This window comes from Amblyomma mixtum, chromosome 1 (assembly GCF_055824585.1).
Source record: "Amblyomma mixtum isolate Tamu chromosome 1, ASM5582458v1, whole genome shotgun sequence".
Lineage (NCBI taxonomy): Eukaryota > Metazoa > Arthropoda > Arachnida > Ixodida > Ixodidae > Amblyomma > Amblyomma mixtum.
The window spans coordinates 6,167,112-6,184,967 of record NC_143012.1 but is presented as its reverse complement, the minus strand read 5'-3'; the positions used below and the strand labels follow the sequence as shown (position 1 = coordinate 6,184,967).

The 17,856-nt window shown below is 49.0% G+C and overlaps 1 protein-coding gene and 1 pseudogene across 1 annotated transcript; one reads left to right on the top strand and one right to left on the bottom strand.

Annotated features, from left to right (window-relative positions):
* The first annotated feature begins 1,626 nt into the window (after window positions 1-1,626).
* Window positions 1,627-12,477, top strand: LOC149365346 (serpin B4-like). Its single transcript, XM_089568355.1, has 6 exons — window positions 1,627-1,682; window positions 3,589-3,857; window positions 6,997-7,225; window positions 7,931-8,194; window positions 11,084-11,418; window positions 12,260-12,477. The coding sequence occupies exons 2-6, from the start codon at window positions 3,833-3,835 to the stop codon at window positions 12,475-12,477; spliced, it is 1,071 nt and encodes a 356-aa protein (XP_089424481.1). The 5' UTR covers window positions 1,627-1,682; window positions 3,589-3,832.
* On the bottom strand, window positions 9,161-10,382 carry LOC149365347 (THAP domain-containing protein 1-like; annotated as a pseudogene).
* Window positions 12,478-17,856: the final 5,379 nt, after the last annotated feature.

Here is a 17,856-nt window from a genome sequence, read left to right as displayed (position 1 = left end):
GTAGGCCCACTAGGACAAGACAGGTGACAGAGCTGCTCATCGCCACTGGGGGCACCTAAAATGGATGCTTCGGGTTCGTCCAGCAACGGCGCTTCAACACCTGACCGAAGGGCACAGCCACGTGAACAGGACCAAGAGCGACAAGAAGACCGCCGACAGGACCGGGGATCCCAGCCGCGGGATCGTCGGGAGAACCGTCAGCAGTCGCAGTTGGAGCGGACGTCGTCCCTTCGCGACAGGCAGACAACGCCGCACCGTCGTAGGCAGAGCAGGAACTCGTCCACACCTTCGTCCTCGGACAGCACCACTGGGGCTTCGAGCGGTACCACGCTGACGCAGACGTCGCGGAGCCATTCCTTTGACCTTGGGACGAGAGGGCACAGGAGGTAAGCAGACAACGGCTCGTTGTCGGACTTCCGCTCTTCGACGACGGCGACGGCAAGCGTTGGCCAGCCACTAGCAGAAGCCTACGTCACGGCTTCGTAAAACTTCACTCCACCGAATGCCTATAAGTTGGTAGTGTTCAGCTAGCTGGTCGAGTAGAATGCTGCTGTTCATTCACAAAGCGCGTAGCTATTTTGATTACGAAGAAGTCATCGAAGCAGAGTCATGCCTTCTCACATGCGAGACCCTTGTCCATGGGTCCGTTTTCCTCCCGCTCCTAAAGTGTTGGACCACGAATATCACGACACCGTTAATGGATCATACCACACTGCATTCTGTCCACTTGAATAACCTTCTGTCAAGACTGAGCGCAAACACGATTCACTGTGGCCGCTTCTGCTCTGAGCTCGGAAACGTACTTTTAGAAGGCGGGGCTTCTCTAGACCATATAGTCTTTTGAAAGCTGATAAGGATATACTGATTCCGAGCCTTTAGTGACTGAATGCGCCTGAAAGTAGTGCTAGGCGCAACATGAACGCATAAATGAATTGTAGAGATGAAAATAATTACTTGCTGCAGTAATTTCATGGTGGTCTTCAAAGCCGAATTCCCAGCGGTACTGGTCATGAAGGCTGGTAGATTCTATTGCGTCGTTCTGCTTTCTAGAGACTGCATCCTTCAAAAAAAAATGTAGTACCTTGCTTTATGCTCCTATATATGACAGCAGTTATTAAAACCAAGCAAAGTATCTTTATTTGTGGTGTTACTCGATGGGAAATTTGTAATGTAGTTGTTTTTTATCTGAAAGTTGATTAGAATGTAAAAGAAAAAAACAACCACATGCCGCCAGTAGGATCCGACCCTAATACCTACTCTCGAATCAAGTATCATTTGGTGAAAAATGACTGCACCTTAAATTTCCCATTGATCAACATCAAAAACCAATTATCTTTCAGGTGAAAAATCATTACACTACTAATTTTCCATGGATTAAACCACAAGCGAAAACAGAAAACAATCCCCTACGCTCTCCTTGATTTCAATGAATGTGCTTCCTTCATGTGTATGTCACCACTAGCGCCTCATTTCAATGTTCGTATATATATTATCAGTGCGACTCTCTACCTTTATGGTCGACGCTTCTTAGCAGCATCACGAGGCCCAAGAGTCGTTCTACTTCTCACGCTCTCGTATCGCCCCTGTCCTCCTCGTTGCAGCTCCAGCCAGCACGACAGACATTCGGCGAGAGCTCCGGTCAGCTACCGGCCCATGGGTTGGAGCGGTGTGCTCAGCATGAGGTACTTATCGATGGAACATTATATGGTTCATTGGCAACGATTCCCGGGGTTGTTTTCCAGCATCAGAGCTCCGAAAACCCTATGACGTCACCATGGTCTCGCATAACGTTAGCAGCAGATCATAAGATAGTAATGGGTGGTCATATTAAATGAAGCAATCAAAGTACATGATAAAGTAGCAGTTAGTGAATGATAAAGGACGTTGTAATAATGGTGAGGGTGATTAATGAAAATTGCAAAGCCCTTAGGTTTAAGGCCTTTGCAGTAAAGGTCTCTAGGTCAACGGCCTTTAGTGTAAAGGCATTTAAGTAAAAACGTGCTTTGTCATTAACAGCACGTAAGGACTTTCTCTTTTCGTTTCTGCTCTTCACCTCGCGTACATATCATAGCCACATGCAGCTCGTTTACGGTGTCCGGAACTTGGGGGCCAACGACGAAGTTTAAACCAAAATGAATGAAACAAGTAATTTAACAATATCATCACGGAACTCAAGTAGAGGACACAAACTAAAGCGAGAAATGTAAGACGAAGAACAGATAGACAATAATCTTAAAACAACACAGTTCATAACAAGGAAAGGGAAACGTGCAGTTTGCGCTCCCTGTCAGGACTTGTTACTAAACAACTAGTGAAATAGTTTATCCGCCTTTCTCAAGCCCTTCAGGTCTAGTTAAAAAACTGTTCTCTAAAACATAGCTTGCAGTCTCGAAGAAAACCATTGACGGTGCAAGCAACAGATCCTTCGGTCTACAATCTATCGATATTTGCTTCCCCTCGCGGCATATAAATGGCTTTCATGGTGTACTCTCTGCAGAAGTTACAAATTTTGCTGGAAGTAGGCTTCTTTATTTTGGAACTTGTCGAAGAAGCAAACTGCCGTAAAAATCGCGCTGTTTCAGCCAAGTTTCATATTTTCAGGCTCCTTAAGTAAAGTGTATACAGCTATCTTGGCCGTCGATTTCTAGGAGTAAATGTCATTCATTTTACGTGCAGTGGCTGCGGCACAAAACTTCCTAATCATAAGAACTTCTTCCACTGATTGAAGCTGACTATAGTGGCTTAAGACTCTTAATCTAAGTAGGCGAGCGGGCCGAAGGAAGCTGGTAGCAACGCTGATTATCCCCAACCTCACAGCATCTCACTGTGGAATGGAAGCTACGAGAGCTAGGTGACAGCTTCCAAACACGTGTAGTTGGCTCGTAACCCAACAAATGTGTCTTGAAACCTTACGTTTTGTTTCGTTTAGTGTATGGGGGTTTAACGTCCCAAAGTGCTATAGGGACGCCGTAGTGAAGGGCTCCGGAAATTTCGACCACCTGAGTGTGCGTTCGCATATGAACCAACCAGAGAAGAAAAAGTGGCTGGGGTTCAATGTGGCTTGAGCCTAGCTGGACGAGCGAAAGCTCTGTTTAGCTTTTGCTCGCCCGTCTCAAATCAAATGTCAAGGGTCAAGGTCAAAGGTCAGGTATCCAGCGGTCATAGTCTTATAATCACGCGGTCATATTACCACAGCTTGGGCCATACCACTACGCAGTTAAGTTCGGTTTGACCTCGTGAGGCATTGAAGGTCATTGCCTCATCCGTATCAAAATCGGAAGTTATACTCCGAGGAGTAGAGCTCAGACTAAATACTGTTTCTTTTTCTTAGGAAAGGAAAATGGTGGAGCAACTGCCTCATATCTCAGCGGACATCTGAACCGCGCCGTAAGGGAAGGGGTAAAGAGGGGAGTTAGAGAAAAATGGAATAAAAAGGTGTCGTAGTGGAGGGCTTCGGAATAATTTCGACCACGTGCGGATCTTTAACGTGCACTGACATCGCACAGCACACGGGCGCCACTATCGAGCACCACCATCAAAGCCGCCCTCTGCACCAGTGAAGCTTGCATTCCACGTCGCGTGGCGCAGGCTGTCTCCGTCGGCGTCGCCCTTCTCGCTGCCGCCCGAGCTGTGCGGGCCGCTGTTGCAGCTGCCCCTGGACCTGTGCGCTGCCCTGCGTCGCGGTGGCGAGCGTGGAAATGTGCTGCTGTCGCCGCACTACGCGGCCTGCATTCTGGTGATGATGCACCACGGCGCCGCGGGAAACACGAGGCGCCAGCTCGGACGCCTGCTTGGTTTTCCGGAAGAGGCCAGCCCGCCGACGTGAGTCGACATGTTTGCTGTCATTAGCAGTAGAAGTGCGCTAAATCAGCGTCATCATCATCATCAGCCTGACTACGCCCGCTGCAGGGCAAAGGCCTCTCCCATTTCCCTCCAATTAGCGCTGTTCTTTGCTAGCTGCGGTCACCATATCCCCGCAAACTTCTTTATCTCATCCGCCCACCTAGCTTTCTGCCACCCTCTGCTACGCTTACCTTTTCTTAGTACCACCTTATCCTAGTATCCACTCTGTTACCCTTCAAGACCAGCGGTTATCTTGCCTTCGCATTACGTGCCCTGCCCAAGCCCATTTCTTCTCCTTGATTTCGACAAGGATGGCATTAGCCCAAGTTTGTTCTCTCACCCACTCTGCCCGCTTCCGGCATTTAACGTTATTCCTATCGTTTTCTTTCCATAGCTCGCTGCGTTGTCCTTAACTTACGCCGAACCCTTTTCGTTAGCCTCCGCGTTTCTAAAAAAGATGGGCAAATATTTTGCAATAATTACCGCTCGTCCTGTGCAGTTCTAGTCTTCGTCCTGTTTGAAGTCGCGGTTTTTCCTTACAAGTATGTCGGACCAAATGGCCCCAAAACCTACCGTCGTTGAAAAAAAGCAAGTGCGGCTTGCTCCGAACGTCTAATGGCGAGAATGGCGAAAATGAAACACATGAACACCACAGAATAAATCTCATTAACAGACACTGAGATACTGGCAGAAAGTCAGGTTACTGGATGACACGCCATTCTTTTTTTCCCTCCTCTTATCTATGGCCCCGAAATCTTTTAACTGGTAGCTCCAACACATTCATCACGAAAAGCGTCACTCACTTTCAGACCAAACTTGATCACAACATGGTGCCCTGAATACAGCTTCCTGGGCTCCGCGGTGGCTCAGTGGTTATGGTGCTCGGCTGCAGACCCCAAAGACATGGGTTTGATCCCGGCCATGGCACTATCATTTCAATGGAGGCGGAATGATACAGGCCTGTGTGCTGTGCGATGTCAGTGCACATTAAAGTACCCCCGGTTGCCGAAATTATCCGGAATATTCTACTACGGCGTCCCTCATATAGCCTTAGTTGTTTTGGGATGTTAAACCCTATAAAACCAAATACAGCTTCTAGCACGTACTCCCACAGATGCAGCAGCGTACCCAGCCACCAATGAGATAGCCTGAAAATAATTAAGTCTCATATTCTCTGCTTGCTTCCTAACAGTATGTTGACCCCTTTTTTCATGTTCGTACAACACTAAAAACACGGGCCAGAGGCACAGACGCGCACGACACAGGCGCTGACTGTGCCCTGACATTTTATTCCCAGACAACTAAAATATATAATCTTCAGATAGTAACAAAAATAAAAAATGACAGACGATTGAGATAGTAAACAGAAATTTCAACGCAGCTATTAAGCCGTGAAAGCCGTGGCTGCTACTACCTGCCGCAGCTAGCAGGCGGCGTGTTACGCTGCTAGCCAACCTCAGGGATCTTCCCGTGACAGGTGGCGTGTTACATCCATCACGCCGACATCGACGACGACAACGCGGAACGCAGTAACGGTGCCTAAGGACTCAGCTTTAAAAAGACATGAAACCTCCTCAATCGCATCAGGCATATCTTGCCAGGAAGGTCGAATGACTGCTTAGTAAGGACGCTAGGTGTATCACGAGGACGTATACTCTAGCTACACCAGCATTAATTATATTGACGCGATAGCTTTAGTGCCCGAGTTCTGCAGAAAATCTGGCGTCGTCGTCGTAGTCGACGGCAACTGCGGCGGCGGCGTTGTGAGCGAAAAGCAGGTGGCGCAATTCTACCTATAGATTACGTGACCTTGTGATGTCATCACAACCTGCCCACCGCGGCAAGCGGCAATCTTTTAATCGGACTGTGAGCAAACTGCCCGCCTTGAGATAGAATTGAAAGGTTAGTCGCGAGAGGTCGTTCGGGAAGAGCAACCTGTTTCGCATAAGGCCCACCGCTGGGAGCACATACTCCCAAGGATCTATGAGTGGAAAGTAGAGAATGGCCTTCTGCATTTGTGGGAATCGACTCGTTAAACTTTCGCGTCATATCCTTAAGGCGGAGCTTAAGTATCCCATCTTGTTTTTCAAATCGTCTCTTAAGTTAGTTTGTGCTTACTTGAAAAGCGAATTTCACTTTCGCCGACTTTTTCATAATCCTTCGCCATCCGCAGAATCTCATGTCAAACTGGCCCATCGCATCTTTCCCCAGTCAGGCCCGGGCTTTAAGAAGCGACCCAAGGTTGCTCATACCCAAATTCTGCTTCAGTCGCTACTGTTCCTTGCCATTTGCCATTGGAATAAGCTACCAGCAGAAATCTTTTCCGAGAACAATTGTGACGCTTTTATCAATAAGCTTAAGTACTTGCCGCGTGCCGACTCTGAATAAATACTCTTGCCAGAATTGCATTCTTTTCCGCATTTATTCCTAGCATTGTTGTCTACTTCCAGCGTGAGTTTTCATCCTCCTTTTATCCAGTTATGTTGCCGGTTGGTCAGCGCGTGTTTTGAGTACGTTTCGTTGATTTATAATTCACTGCCTTGTGTACGGCAGTTCTTTTATGTTTTTGTGCGATGTCAGCGCACGTTAAAGAACCCCAGGTGGTCGAAATTTCCGGAGCCTTTCACTACGGCGTCCCTCATAGCCTGAGTTGCTTCGGGACGTTAAACCCCAATAAACCAACCAAACCAATCAACCCCTATATAATGCCCGTAAGGTGCTTTTAGCGTACGAGGATTAAAAAAAGGTGTCCGAATAGACCAACAGGTGACGTCAGCTACAATAAAGAATGTACGCCTGAGTTATCCCGTTTCAATCGTTAAAAGAAGTGTGCGATTCTCCAAGCTTCATTTTTATCCACAATATAAAGGTCACCATCACAGTCATCATTGTTGTTTTTATCATTGTCAGCCCCACTACGTTCACTCCGGAGAAAATAATTTACCACTGATTCTCAGCCCTGTCCTGCTTCAGGTAAAACCGTCTTGTACCCACAAACGTCCTCATCTTCATCAGCATGGCTCTCTCCCGCCCCCTGCTGAGTTTGCCTTCGCTGAGAATACACTCGCGCTGCTTTATAATGGACCACCGGTAGGGGCTCATAAAAGTTGTAAATTGTCGCATAATGCAAATACTGCAGAAGCACCATCGAAGACGCGTCCTGCTGTGGTGGTGCCTCCGGCTTTCGTCGGGGTTCGTGCCTGGAGACCTTCGGGCTGCATGCGTGCCGGCTCTTCTGCACCGACTTCCACCGGCCGCGGCAGAAGCTGGGCGCAATGGGCTCCATGACAGGGTACCTGGCGCTCTTCCACGACACCAGCGTCCGCCTGTCGGCCCGCTACCACCGGCCGCTGGTCATGCTGTCGCCGCAGATACATGCCAGGTGCGGCCCTTTCATGACGAAAAGAGATAACGCCTAGACCAGCGTTCCTCTCTTGTATGTGCCGTGTAAAGCTCTTCCTTCCTTCCTTCCTTCCTTCCTTCCTTCCTTCCTTCCGTCCTTCCTTCCTTCCTTCCTTCCTGCCCTCCTTTCCTTCCTTTCCTGCCTTTCCTTCTTTCTTTCTTCCTTTCTTTCTTTCTCCCTTTCTTCCTTTCCTTCCTTCCTTTCTTTCCTTTCTCTTTCTTTTTCTTCATTTTATTGATTTCCATTTTACAATATGGAGGAGGCAGAGATAAAAGCTGCTGTAGTGCAGCTTAAAAGGCCCTCGAACCCCGTTACACGTGGCAGCTCTAACTTCGTTCAGAGAAATCCACCAACTAGCTTTGCAGCGTTTTATGTTTGTGTGTAGTGTGAGGGACGCCGTAAAGGAGGGTTTCAGGCCAGTTTAGTTCACCTGGGGTTACTAATGAGTTTGCCACGACCTCGATTCGATGCGGCTAATTAGTGCTAAGCAGGCGAACGCAAAGGCCACTGGGCCTGCGCAGCGGATCATGAGCCGTATCATAAACACTTCATGAGCCACTTCCACAGGTGGACTCTGAAGAAAAATTACACTGCATTCAAAGAACACCACCGTCAACGAGCCCTAATGGTCTTCAGAATTGTCTTCCGAGAAGCTAAGCCTATTGCCCATTCTGTGTTCTGCAGGGACTTTGCGGCTTGTCCCGAGGAGTGCCGTCATTCGATGGACGGCCTGTTCCGGGCCCTGTCCGGCTTCGCCTTCGACAGTCCCGTGTTCACCGCCGAGTGCGTTGGTTCCCGCTCCCTACTAGTGTTCGCCAGCCTGGCGCTGCTCAAGGCTCGCCTGCCAGCCCCATACCGGACGTGCCGCAGAGCGTTTCGGGAGGCCTCCGGCACCACCAGGCTTGTGCGAACTATGCGCCGACTGGGAGCTCCCTATCGCTGGGCAAGGTACGGCAGCCATATCTTATACTTCGCCCAGTCATGCTGCCACACTCGCGCTCCACAATGGGCTTCCACATTACAGGCGATAACGTGCGATATGGCGTTATTTGTTTAAACAAGTACGTGCAAACAGCGCGCAACAGCGAATCAGGTCTGAGGCGCAGCCTGTAATGTGTACTTAACCCTTTGAGGGTCGAATTATTTTGAAGAAAACTTTCCCAGGTGGTCAAATTACTTTATTGCGGATCTTGAATCTACAAAATGTATATAATCGAAAATAAATAGTAAAAAAAATTAGGAACAGTACTTTGGTGACAGCATCACTCACAATTGGAAAATGTTCAATAGAATAGAATAGCAACGGTGATAAGCAAGCTAAGAGCAGCACCAATAAAGATAGAAATCAACTTTCGCCGCCTCTGCAAAACAGTGCCCACAAAGAGAAAACACGTTTCGCGCGACTCCGTTGCGATCCCGCGGCGGAATCGAAACCGCGTAGGCGCGTAGCCACAGAGGGCGAGAATACCTCGCGAGCAACGGTGATAAGCAAGCTAAGAGCAGCGCCAATAAAAATAGAAATCAACTTCGGCAGCCCCTGCCAGATAGTGCTGACAAAAAGAAAACTCAAATTTCGCGCGACTCCGTTGCGAGAACGCGGCGAAAACAAAACTACAAAAGGGGTGTTGCCGCAGTCTGTGCCGCCCAAGGAGGATATATAAAACTTGCTGGAGTGGAAGCCGCCTATACGCGCCTATGCGGGAGAGTGAAGCCTTGGCGGCCATCTTGCCAGTGGCAAAAAGCAGCAGTGCGCAACCGCGCTCGTGCTTCTTCGCGCTGCCTGTGAAGTTGCTCGCGTTTACAAAACAATGAAAGCAAGCGGTTGGGGTTGTAAACGTTTATTTTTCATCCATCAGCAGCCAACTGGCATATGTAGAAAGCAGTTAACCTGAACAAATATTAAGGAAAAAAAGCTTAATAATCCGACGCACAGTAAAAATAATTTCTCTTCGCAAGCCTTCGCTTCGTTTGCTGCAACATCTTAATTTTCTTCTTCAACTGTGTTATCTCTTATTCAGAGGCACTGACTTTGTCCTTGTACCATTGTTTGCTCGGCGAAAACGCAGTTGATGGCTCTCCAACTTCAGGCATTTCGCAGTCTTGATGCTTGCGCTCTGAACGCTTCCTTTTTACCTGAAATGGACACCACATATTTTTGTTCAGTCTCAAGTAAGAGAAAAGTGTAGCTGCGAAAGCAAATGGGTTTCATTTCTTACCATGAACTTAGTGCTTCATAAGACGATTTTACAGAAGGGTGAAGGGCGCTTCCATATTATCACGCAATCACAATAACTATTACCACGCAATCACAATAACTTCTTTTCAACAACGAAGCAAAAAAATGGCGCGCACGGCACTCCTTTTTTCCACGAACACAATTTTTCAGCACGATACTAAAAAAAAAACCACTAGCGACAAGAAGCTCAGACGTTTCCTTCCATTTGCTTCCATCCACTATCCGACAAGAACCTTCGTCGAATCTCGCCTTCGGCAGCCGTATTAATGCCACGAACACTTCTCACGTGAGAAAGGCGAATAATTCTGCCTAGCGTGTCATGGTTTAACATTCTCCAGTAATGCTCACGGGCTTCTGTAGGTGCTGCGGAAAAGCAGGAAACACAGAAGGCACACTTCCCGCGCGCAGCCGCGTCGTCTGTCGGGTGCAGTCAAAGCACTCGGGCGCGAAGTGTACGGAGCACAGGCGATCTCCATCTTTTGCATGCCATCTTTCACGGCGAACGGCCCTCTCCCACAGGCTCCGCAGCTCGGGATCTTTCGGAAACCTGCCAGTAATTTAGGCACTATTATTTGTTGCACACATCTACCACATCAGTTTGCGCCGCTCGACAACGCGCGCGTAGGGCTCAATTGAACACGTTTTCGTGTACTTACAGGTGGAATGTGAGGCCACAACCCTTCTTCAGCCTGTTTGCACATCCGCCGTAGGCAACGCAAGAGGCAACCATTATCAAACCGTTGGTGTTTGCATGCCCGTCGCGTCAGCTTGCACTCAAACAGCGCGCCAAAGCAGCAGCGCGAGCCGGCGTCAAGCGCGCTTTCTGCCACTGGCAAGATGGCGGCGGCCGGCTTCACTTGACAAGCGCCCCCTCCACTCCAGCAAGTTTTATATATCCTCCTTGGTGCCGCCGCGCTAAAGCTAGACATAAGTTCTGCTTATCTCCGTAAGAAGGCAGCACAAAATTCAAACACTTCTTGTAAGTCCTAAGAGGTGGCAGCACCCCCCAGTGAGCACGCATAGTTCTTTTGGCGCAAAATTTCAAACGGAAGATCGAAACCGTACCCGTACGGCAAAGACCTTGCGGGACAGAAAACCGCCGCCGTACATATACGGCAAAAACCTTCAAAGGGTTAACGGTTTCGCGTGTAATTTACTGTAGCGTCTGATATATTTCAGGCTATGGCTCGTTGTCTGTGGCCTTAATGTGGGACTGTAATCATTTGCATATAGCTTATTAGTCCATTCGATCCCAGCGATCTATTCACGGGCGGGCAACATAATTGCCTCGTACAATGAATGAGATAGCCTGTAAAATAAAACGCAGGTTTGGCTTGAGTAAAGTACGAGGTGATATCCGACACATTCAGCGCTGAAAGTTTGCGAAATATCAAAGTTCTAAAAGTGCTAATTGCCGCGCAACAACGCCTCATAAATGGCAGACGTGCTGTTAAGAGCTGTCGCTGTAGGATGGTGGGGCACTGCGCTCCTCCTCATAAAAAATGTCCTCATGGTCACTTCTGCACCTTCCTCAAATCTTCCCATCATGCAACACACAGCGCGTATCTAACCGGCCGCTCTATCCTGAACATGTGCCCTAGGTGCGTCGACATCAGGGCGACAGTACTTGAGATTCCATTCGAGTCGCCACTGGTCGAGTCCATGCTCGTCTTCCTACCGGATGTCGCTACCCCGGACGAACCTGATGGCCTGGCCTCGCTCGAGCGGAGTCTCTCCAAGGAGAAGATACTGGACTGTCTGTCACGACTAGAGCATCAGGGTCCCGTCGACGTTACCCTGCCCAGACTGAGACTCCACTGTGGCATCGACTTCGAGCACCTCATGCCCGTCATGGGCGCGGCGGATGCGTTCGGCGAGGCGGCCGACTTCTCCAACATGGGCAACGTCACCAGCAGCGAAAGAAGCGAAGGCGCCGGTGCAGGTGCATGCAGTGAACAGTGCTAACATAACTTAACCTAACACATAACCTAACCTAACACATTACTAATCAGAAGCATACTGCAAACACATAGGAAGCTGTATAGATCTTACAAGAACCCGTAACTCTTTTCTTCATAAGCGACAGGCTCGGAATGAGTGATCGTGAGCTCCAGTTCCTAACGCTTTTCTAGTAATCATTTAAGTTCCAACCGCTGTGATGAACCATACTTGTAGTGTTCAGTTGCTGCACGAGAACTCCTGAGCCCGTCCCCAGTCGTGGAGGTCACATTTCTATAGAGGCGTCAGGCAAAAATGTGAGATTATTGCATCTCAAAGACGCCCTCAATAATGAGTTCAAAACGCAGATTGGTAGCGTGTTTGTTTCTTTGTTTTACTTTTTAAGCAGCTCCATCTTCTACTCAATGCTGCAGATAATGGTGTTTCAGTACGGCACAGAAATTAGTTCATCGTTGAACGCGAACCAAGCATTCTGTTTAATTTTGCCCATTCTAGTAAATTGAAGAAGGTCAAACAACTCATTGGTGAAATCGTGCTAATAAGGTAAACATTTGTATATATAATTTTTTCATGAATAATTAGCGGACCCGCCACTGGTTTAGTAAGCAGTAACGCTCATCAAGGCCGACCTTTTTAAACTGGGGAGTCACATCGAGGTATGCTACTTCAGTTTGGGAATCATTCCACCCAAGACGGTTTTCGCGCACGCATGCCCCACTTTTGTGTTTCGCTGTGTCCCAACAATCCAAAAAGACGCTTTCTGCGTTTATTTTCGGGTTCTTAATATTGGAAAAATTTGCTGCACCTTGGCATCGCAGTTCGCCTGAAGGTGTCGGCCGCCAAACACTTCGCCGTCTTCAACACCGGCTTCCGTTCAGCTACCGCCCAGTCGACACCACCAGAGCTGCCCCCGATCGCCGACTGCACCGAGCGGCCGAGCCTCGACTTTACGGTCGACCGGCCCTTCCTGTTCCTGGTGCTCGGCAGGGACCCCGACAGCGTCCTGCTCTTCGGCTCGATCACGCGAGCCTCCTAGGGCCCTCGCAGTCGAGAACGCACTGTCGCTACAATCGAGTGGCACTGTTTCATTCGACTCGGGCATCTGGTGCGAGCGTTCTCGTTTAGGACTAATCTTTTATGTTAGCAGTTTTTGTCGGACAGTCGAATGGCCTGGCTGTGTTCGTGCTTTAGTGAGTCGCGCGACTGCACAAGCAGGGAACTAATTAACCTCGTCCTCATGCAGCATGCTTGCTTGGGTCGGTTGTAACACGTGACATAACAAATGAAAAAAGTCACGGCAAGGGGACAACCTTATGGTTGTACGTAAAGTATTGGGACGCGATACACCCACGATGTTTAGAAAACTTCTGAATTATGATTTCTTATTCGTTTACGGCTACATTCTTCGTTCGATTCTTGCGTTCAACAATGATTTTTTATATACGAAAGCGGCATGCTAGCGTGCACTATTAAAGTAACTTGCGTAAGTTCTGCGGATTAATTGCCTTCGTTCTAATAGTTCGAAAAACGTAATGTCGCCAGGGCTTTTCAGTTCTAGATATGATAATCAAACCGCGATATCAAGATTGACTATGATGAATGAACAGAATAGGATTTGACATTACCTGGAGTCACTTTAGCTCGACAGACGCAGAGTTCACGGCTACTTCAAAGTGCGAATCTTGGTTTCTTCCTTAAAATTTTGAATATTTGCATTTGTGGATCATATTGGCTAAACAAAGTTCTCAATCGAATGTGTATATGGGATAACTGCGTACAATTTTCGAGTTATCACTGTTAATAGTGGCATTACTGTCGCACAAGAGCTGTGTCTAAGGGTTCAAATCCCATGCGGATATGAAGCAGCCCAGTTAGCTCGAGCGAACAAATGCCGGTTTCCTGGTGCCGAAAGAAGTGGCAGTATTGTACTAACATCGTTTGTGTAAGCACAAGGAGTTTTGAATGAAAGCAGAGATAACGCAGCGCTTAGTCACGATATTAGCCACAACACTGAGAGAAAACGTCAGTCGGAACAAGTGTTCTACCCCGTTCCGCTTATAGTAGAGATAAGATACGCAAAGGAAACATCGAATCACAAAGACCAAAATTATCGTGGTTTCATGCATGCTCATGAAAGGTCCATATCTGTTTGCTTTTATTTTATTATTGCACTTCTCATGTGTGAACTAAATGTCGACAATTGTCCTTTGTTGGCTGAAAATTAAATCACCCCGTTAGGACAAAGGGCGCTTTTAGAGCGAAAGCTCTGTTACTGCATTCAACTCGTAATTAACCAGCTACTACATGTCTCCCAAGGTCAATCTTGAGAGTTTGACCTTGAGGCCCCGGAGCGCACTCAAACCACGTGACTCGCCCAGCATAGGCGCACCTGCGCGCGCTCACCGGAGCCCTTCACTACGGCGTCTCTCATCGCCTGAGAGCGACTCGGGCGTTGAGAGACGCCGTAGTGGAGGGCTCCGGAAATTTCGACCACCTGGGGTTCTTTAACGTGCACTGACATCGCACAGCACACGGGCCTCTAGAATTTCGCCTTCATCGAAATTCGACCGCCGTGGCCAGGATCCAGCCGCGTCTTTGGGGTCAGCAGCCGAACGCCATAACCTCTGAGCCACCGCGGCGAGGGGGTAACAGTTGCTACATTGGCGGTTTCTTCTTCAGTTTCGCCATGGATGAGGGGGGGGGGGGGGGGGGGGCGGAGCGAGTGTGTGAACATTTCGGCGTCGCCGTCAAGCCGCGTCCGATCATCCAGTCGATACAGCTCACCTGGAATGTGCACTGCAGAGGACGCGACTAAACGAGCCGCTGAGACCGAGGAAGAATGAGAAGCTAGATTTTAGAACCAACAGAACAGAGCTCTCTCTCTCTCTCTCTCTGTATTACTCGGTTTACAAGGGTTAAACCTCGCCAAATCTTTTTCTCTGCACTATATGCGCAGTGTAGAATACTCGTTTTGTTCCGTCAAGGTGCTTAAATGTTTGGGCGGCTTCCAGAACTTAATTTTTTTTTTCTGCACGCAACTTGCCTGCAGCACATGTCATGCAGGTAGAGCAATTTTTTTTTACTTAACCTTATCAGCCACTTTAAAATAGAAGCAAGGAGAAGCAGTCGCTTGCCCTGTCGGGGAAAACTAGAGACAGTTTTGCATCTTGCAGAAGGAAAGTAACTTGTGCAGGTGCAGCGACTTGAATTAAAAATATAACCAACTTTTATACCCAATAACACCCTCAATTAAAAATTAGTGCACAATTACAAGAAAGTAACAGAGAGAGAGAGAGAGAGAAACTTTATCATGGCAAGTGTGTTTAGACCCCCCTTGGGTCCCTGGACCACCGCACGGTCCCACTCTACGTCGTAACGTTCATGCGGTGTTTGTCCATGACGTCGGCACCCCGAAGCACCGCAGCAAGCTGCGATGGCGGGTCCGGAGACGAGAGCACGACCTCCCAGTCCTCCCAACTTGATAACGCGGGCTGTCCCTGCGGGGGAGGATCAGCAGGGCAGCCGAAAAGGATGTGGGAGAGTGTGGCGTGAGGGTCGCCGCACAGGGTGCATGCAGGGGAGGTGCCACAGTAGAGAGATAGCAGCTGAGGGGATGAGAGAGAGCGGGTCTGGAGGCGTCTCCAGAGGATCTGTTGGGAATGGGTAAGGGAGGGGTGTGGAGGAGGGTAAGTCCGACGGTCCAAGCGGGGCATTTGCGTGAGCTCTGCAAAGGTGTGCGCCCGCTCTCTCGAGAAACCTGGACCGAGGCCGTCCTGAGCCCGGCAAATCAAACCTCGGGCCAATTTATCGGCAGCCTCGTTTCCTGGATTCCCAGAGTGAGCCGGCACCCACTGGAGCTCTACCCTGCGTGGTAAGTTTTTGGAGGGGGTGTTCAACAACTTCCAAGCAGGGGCGTGAATCCTGCCTCTCGCGAAGTTGAACAGAGCCGTTTTGGAGTCGCTAAAGATGTAGTTTGCATTGGAATGTACAAGGGCTAGGGCGATGGCGGTTTCCTCTGCCTCCTCAGACGTACAGCCCGAGGGAAGGCGGTGTGTGAGGGGCTGTGCTAGGGCTGGATTGTAACCAACAGCTACAGCTTCATGAGTTGTGCACGCGGCGTCCACCCAAATGGCGTCCTGGGCTTGTCCGTAATACTTGTGTAGGGCCTTAGCGCGAGCCATGCGGCGAGGGATGTGGTACTGGGGATGAATGTTCCGGGGAAAAGGTTTCACAACGAGGGGGGTATGAATGTGTCGAGGAATGGCTATAAGGGATGTCTGATTAGCGGGAATGTTGATGCGAAGGGAAGCGAGGATATGCCTGCCAGTTGCGCTCGCGGCAAGTCTTAGATACTGTGTCTGAAGGTGCGCGTCTACTGGTTCCTGAATGGTGTTATGCATGCCTAATTCAAGGAGCTTGGCTGTGCTAGTGCTGCGGGGTAGGTTTAAGGCTGCCTTGGTTGCTAGACGAATCATGGCGTTCACTCGCTCTGTTTCTATGCGGTTCAGCTTAAGATATGGGGTGGCGTATAAAATGCGGCTAAGTGTAAAAGCATGCACTACTTTCATGCTATCCGCTTCGTCTAAACCTTTGTGCAGGGAGGATACGCGGCGTAGAAGTTGTAACACGGATTGCGTGGAGGCCTTGAGTGTTTTAAGGGTATGATCGTTGCGTCCGGAATCCTGCAAGTAAAGGCCAAGGATACGGAGGGTGGGGGTGACGGGGATAGGGGTTCCTTGTAAAGTGATTTGAATGGGCGAATTAGCTGCAGATTTCGGTCTTATGAGGAGAAGCGCGGATTTAGAGGGGGAGCATTCGAGCCCAATAGATGACGCATGAGCGGAGATGGTGTCAGCTGCTAATTGAAGAGTTTCCTCAATTTCTCCATCAGATCCGTGAGTGGTCCATGCCGTAATATCAGCGTACAAGGTATGCCTTAGGTGTGGGATGAGAGCGAGTTTATGAGCTAGGGGGATGAGAGCAATATTAAAGAGAAGGGGGGAGAGGACCGCGCCTTGGGGTGTTCCAAGCTCGCCGAGTGTATAAGGTGGTGTTCTCAGCTCAGCTATGTGCAGGGAGGCAGTGCGGCCCGAGAGAAAGGCGCGAATGTAGTTGTAGGTATTTGAGCCTACCTGTAGTGCCTGTAGTTCTCACAAAATGGCATCGTGTCGAATCCTGTCAAATGCCTTTGTGAGGTCAACCGCCAGAATAGCTTTAGTGAGGTGGGGGATCGTGTCATCAAGCACGTCATGTGTAATTTGTAGTAGGGCATCCTGTGCTGATAGATGCGCACGAAAGCCCACCATGATGTGCGGAAAAAGGTGGTTGTCTTCCATGTACGTGGTTAGTCGGGCAAGAATTATGTGTTCGAATGTGTTCGGAAAGCGCTTGTCCTGTCTACCTCGTTTCTTCTGTGTCGTGTCTTTTGCGCAAAAAAACCCACAATGCTTAGGCACCAACTAGCCTGCAAAAACATACTCGAATGCCTTGCCGAGACAAGATGTCAGAGAAATTGGTCGGATATTCTCTATGTTGATGGGTTTGTGGGGTTTAGGAATAAATATGATTTTTCCATGCTTCCAGGTGGCAGGGAGTGTACCTGACTTCCAGCACTCGTTAAAGTGGGTGACTAGATGAGATATGGAGGCATCGTCAAGGTTTCGGATGGCAGCATTGGTAATTTGATCTTCCCCGGGTGCAATATTGCGTAATTTCAAAAGGGCTGTCCGAAATTCCGCCTCTGTAATAGGGGCATCAAGCTGGGGTTGAGGTGGACCCGTGTACTCGGGGTGCTTGCAAGGGTCACCTGGGGTGGTATATATTGATTTCACCTGCGCGAGGAAGGCGTTCGTGTCCTGCCTGTGGTTATGAGTAAGGCGGCGAATGCTAAGGCGTGTCTGGGTTTTAGATTTCGTGGGGTCTAGCATGTGGCGTAAGAGGTGCCAGGCACGGGTTGTGGAGAGATTGCCGCGGAGATTGTCACAAATCTGATTCCAGTTAGCTTTGCAAAGAGTGGTACTGTGGTGTTCTATTTGGGTCTGAAGCTGTGCCAGTTTGAGTTTTAGTTTCCTATTGTGTTTTTGAGTTTTCCATCTGTCCGCTTCAACTGGTAGCGACAATCTGCGCTTTATTCACGGGTCGTCGAAGCTTGTTTCCGTGGACTGCCACTCTTTTGTATCCAGTGAGAAGCTGAACAGGTCGATGAGTACATGTGAGGATTTTGTACCTCATCCAGAACGCACCTCACAAAAATGCAACAGAAAACTGAAATGTGCGAGAGAGAAAATTCTCCGATCGCGCCGTTTGCTTAATGTTTGCAGTGTTTCGTTGTGAAAAACAAAGATTGGAACCACCGCTGTGTCGAGTTTATGTGATAGCTACGCGGTTCATATGGATGTGTGTGCCACACGGTGAG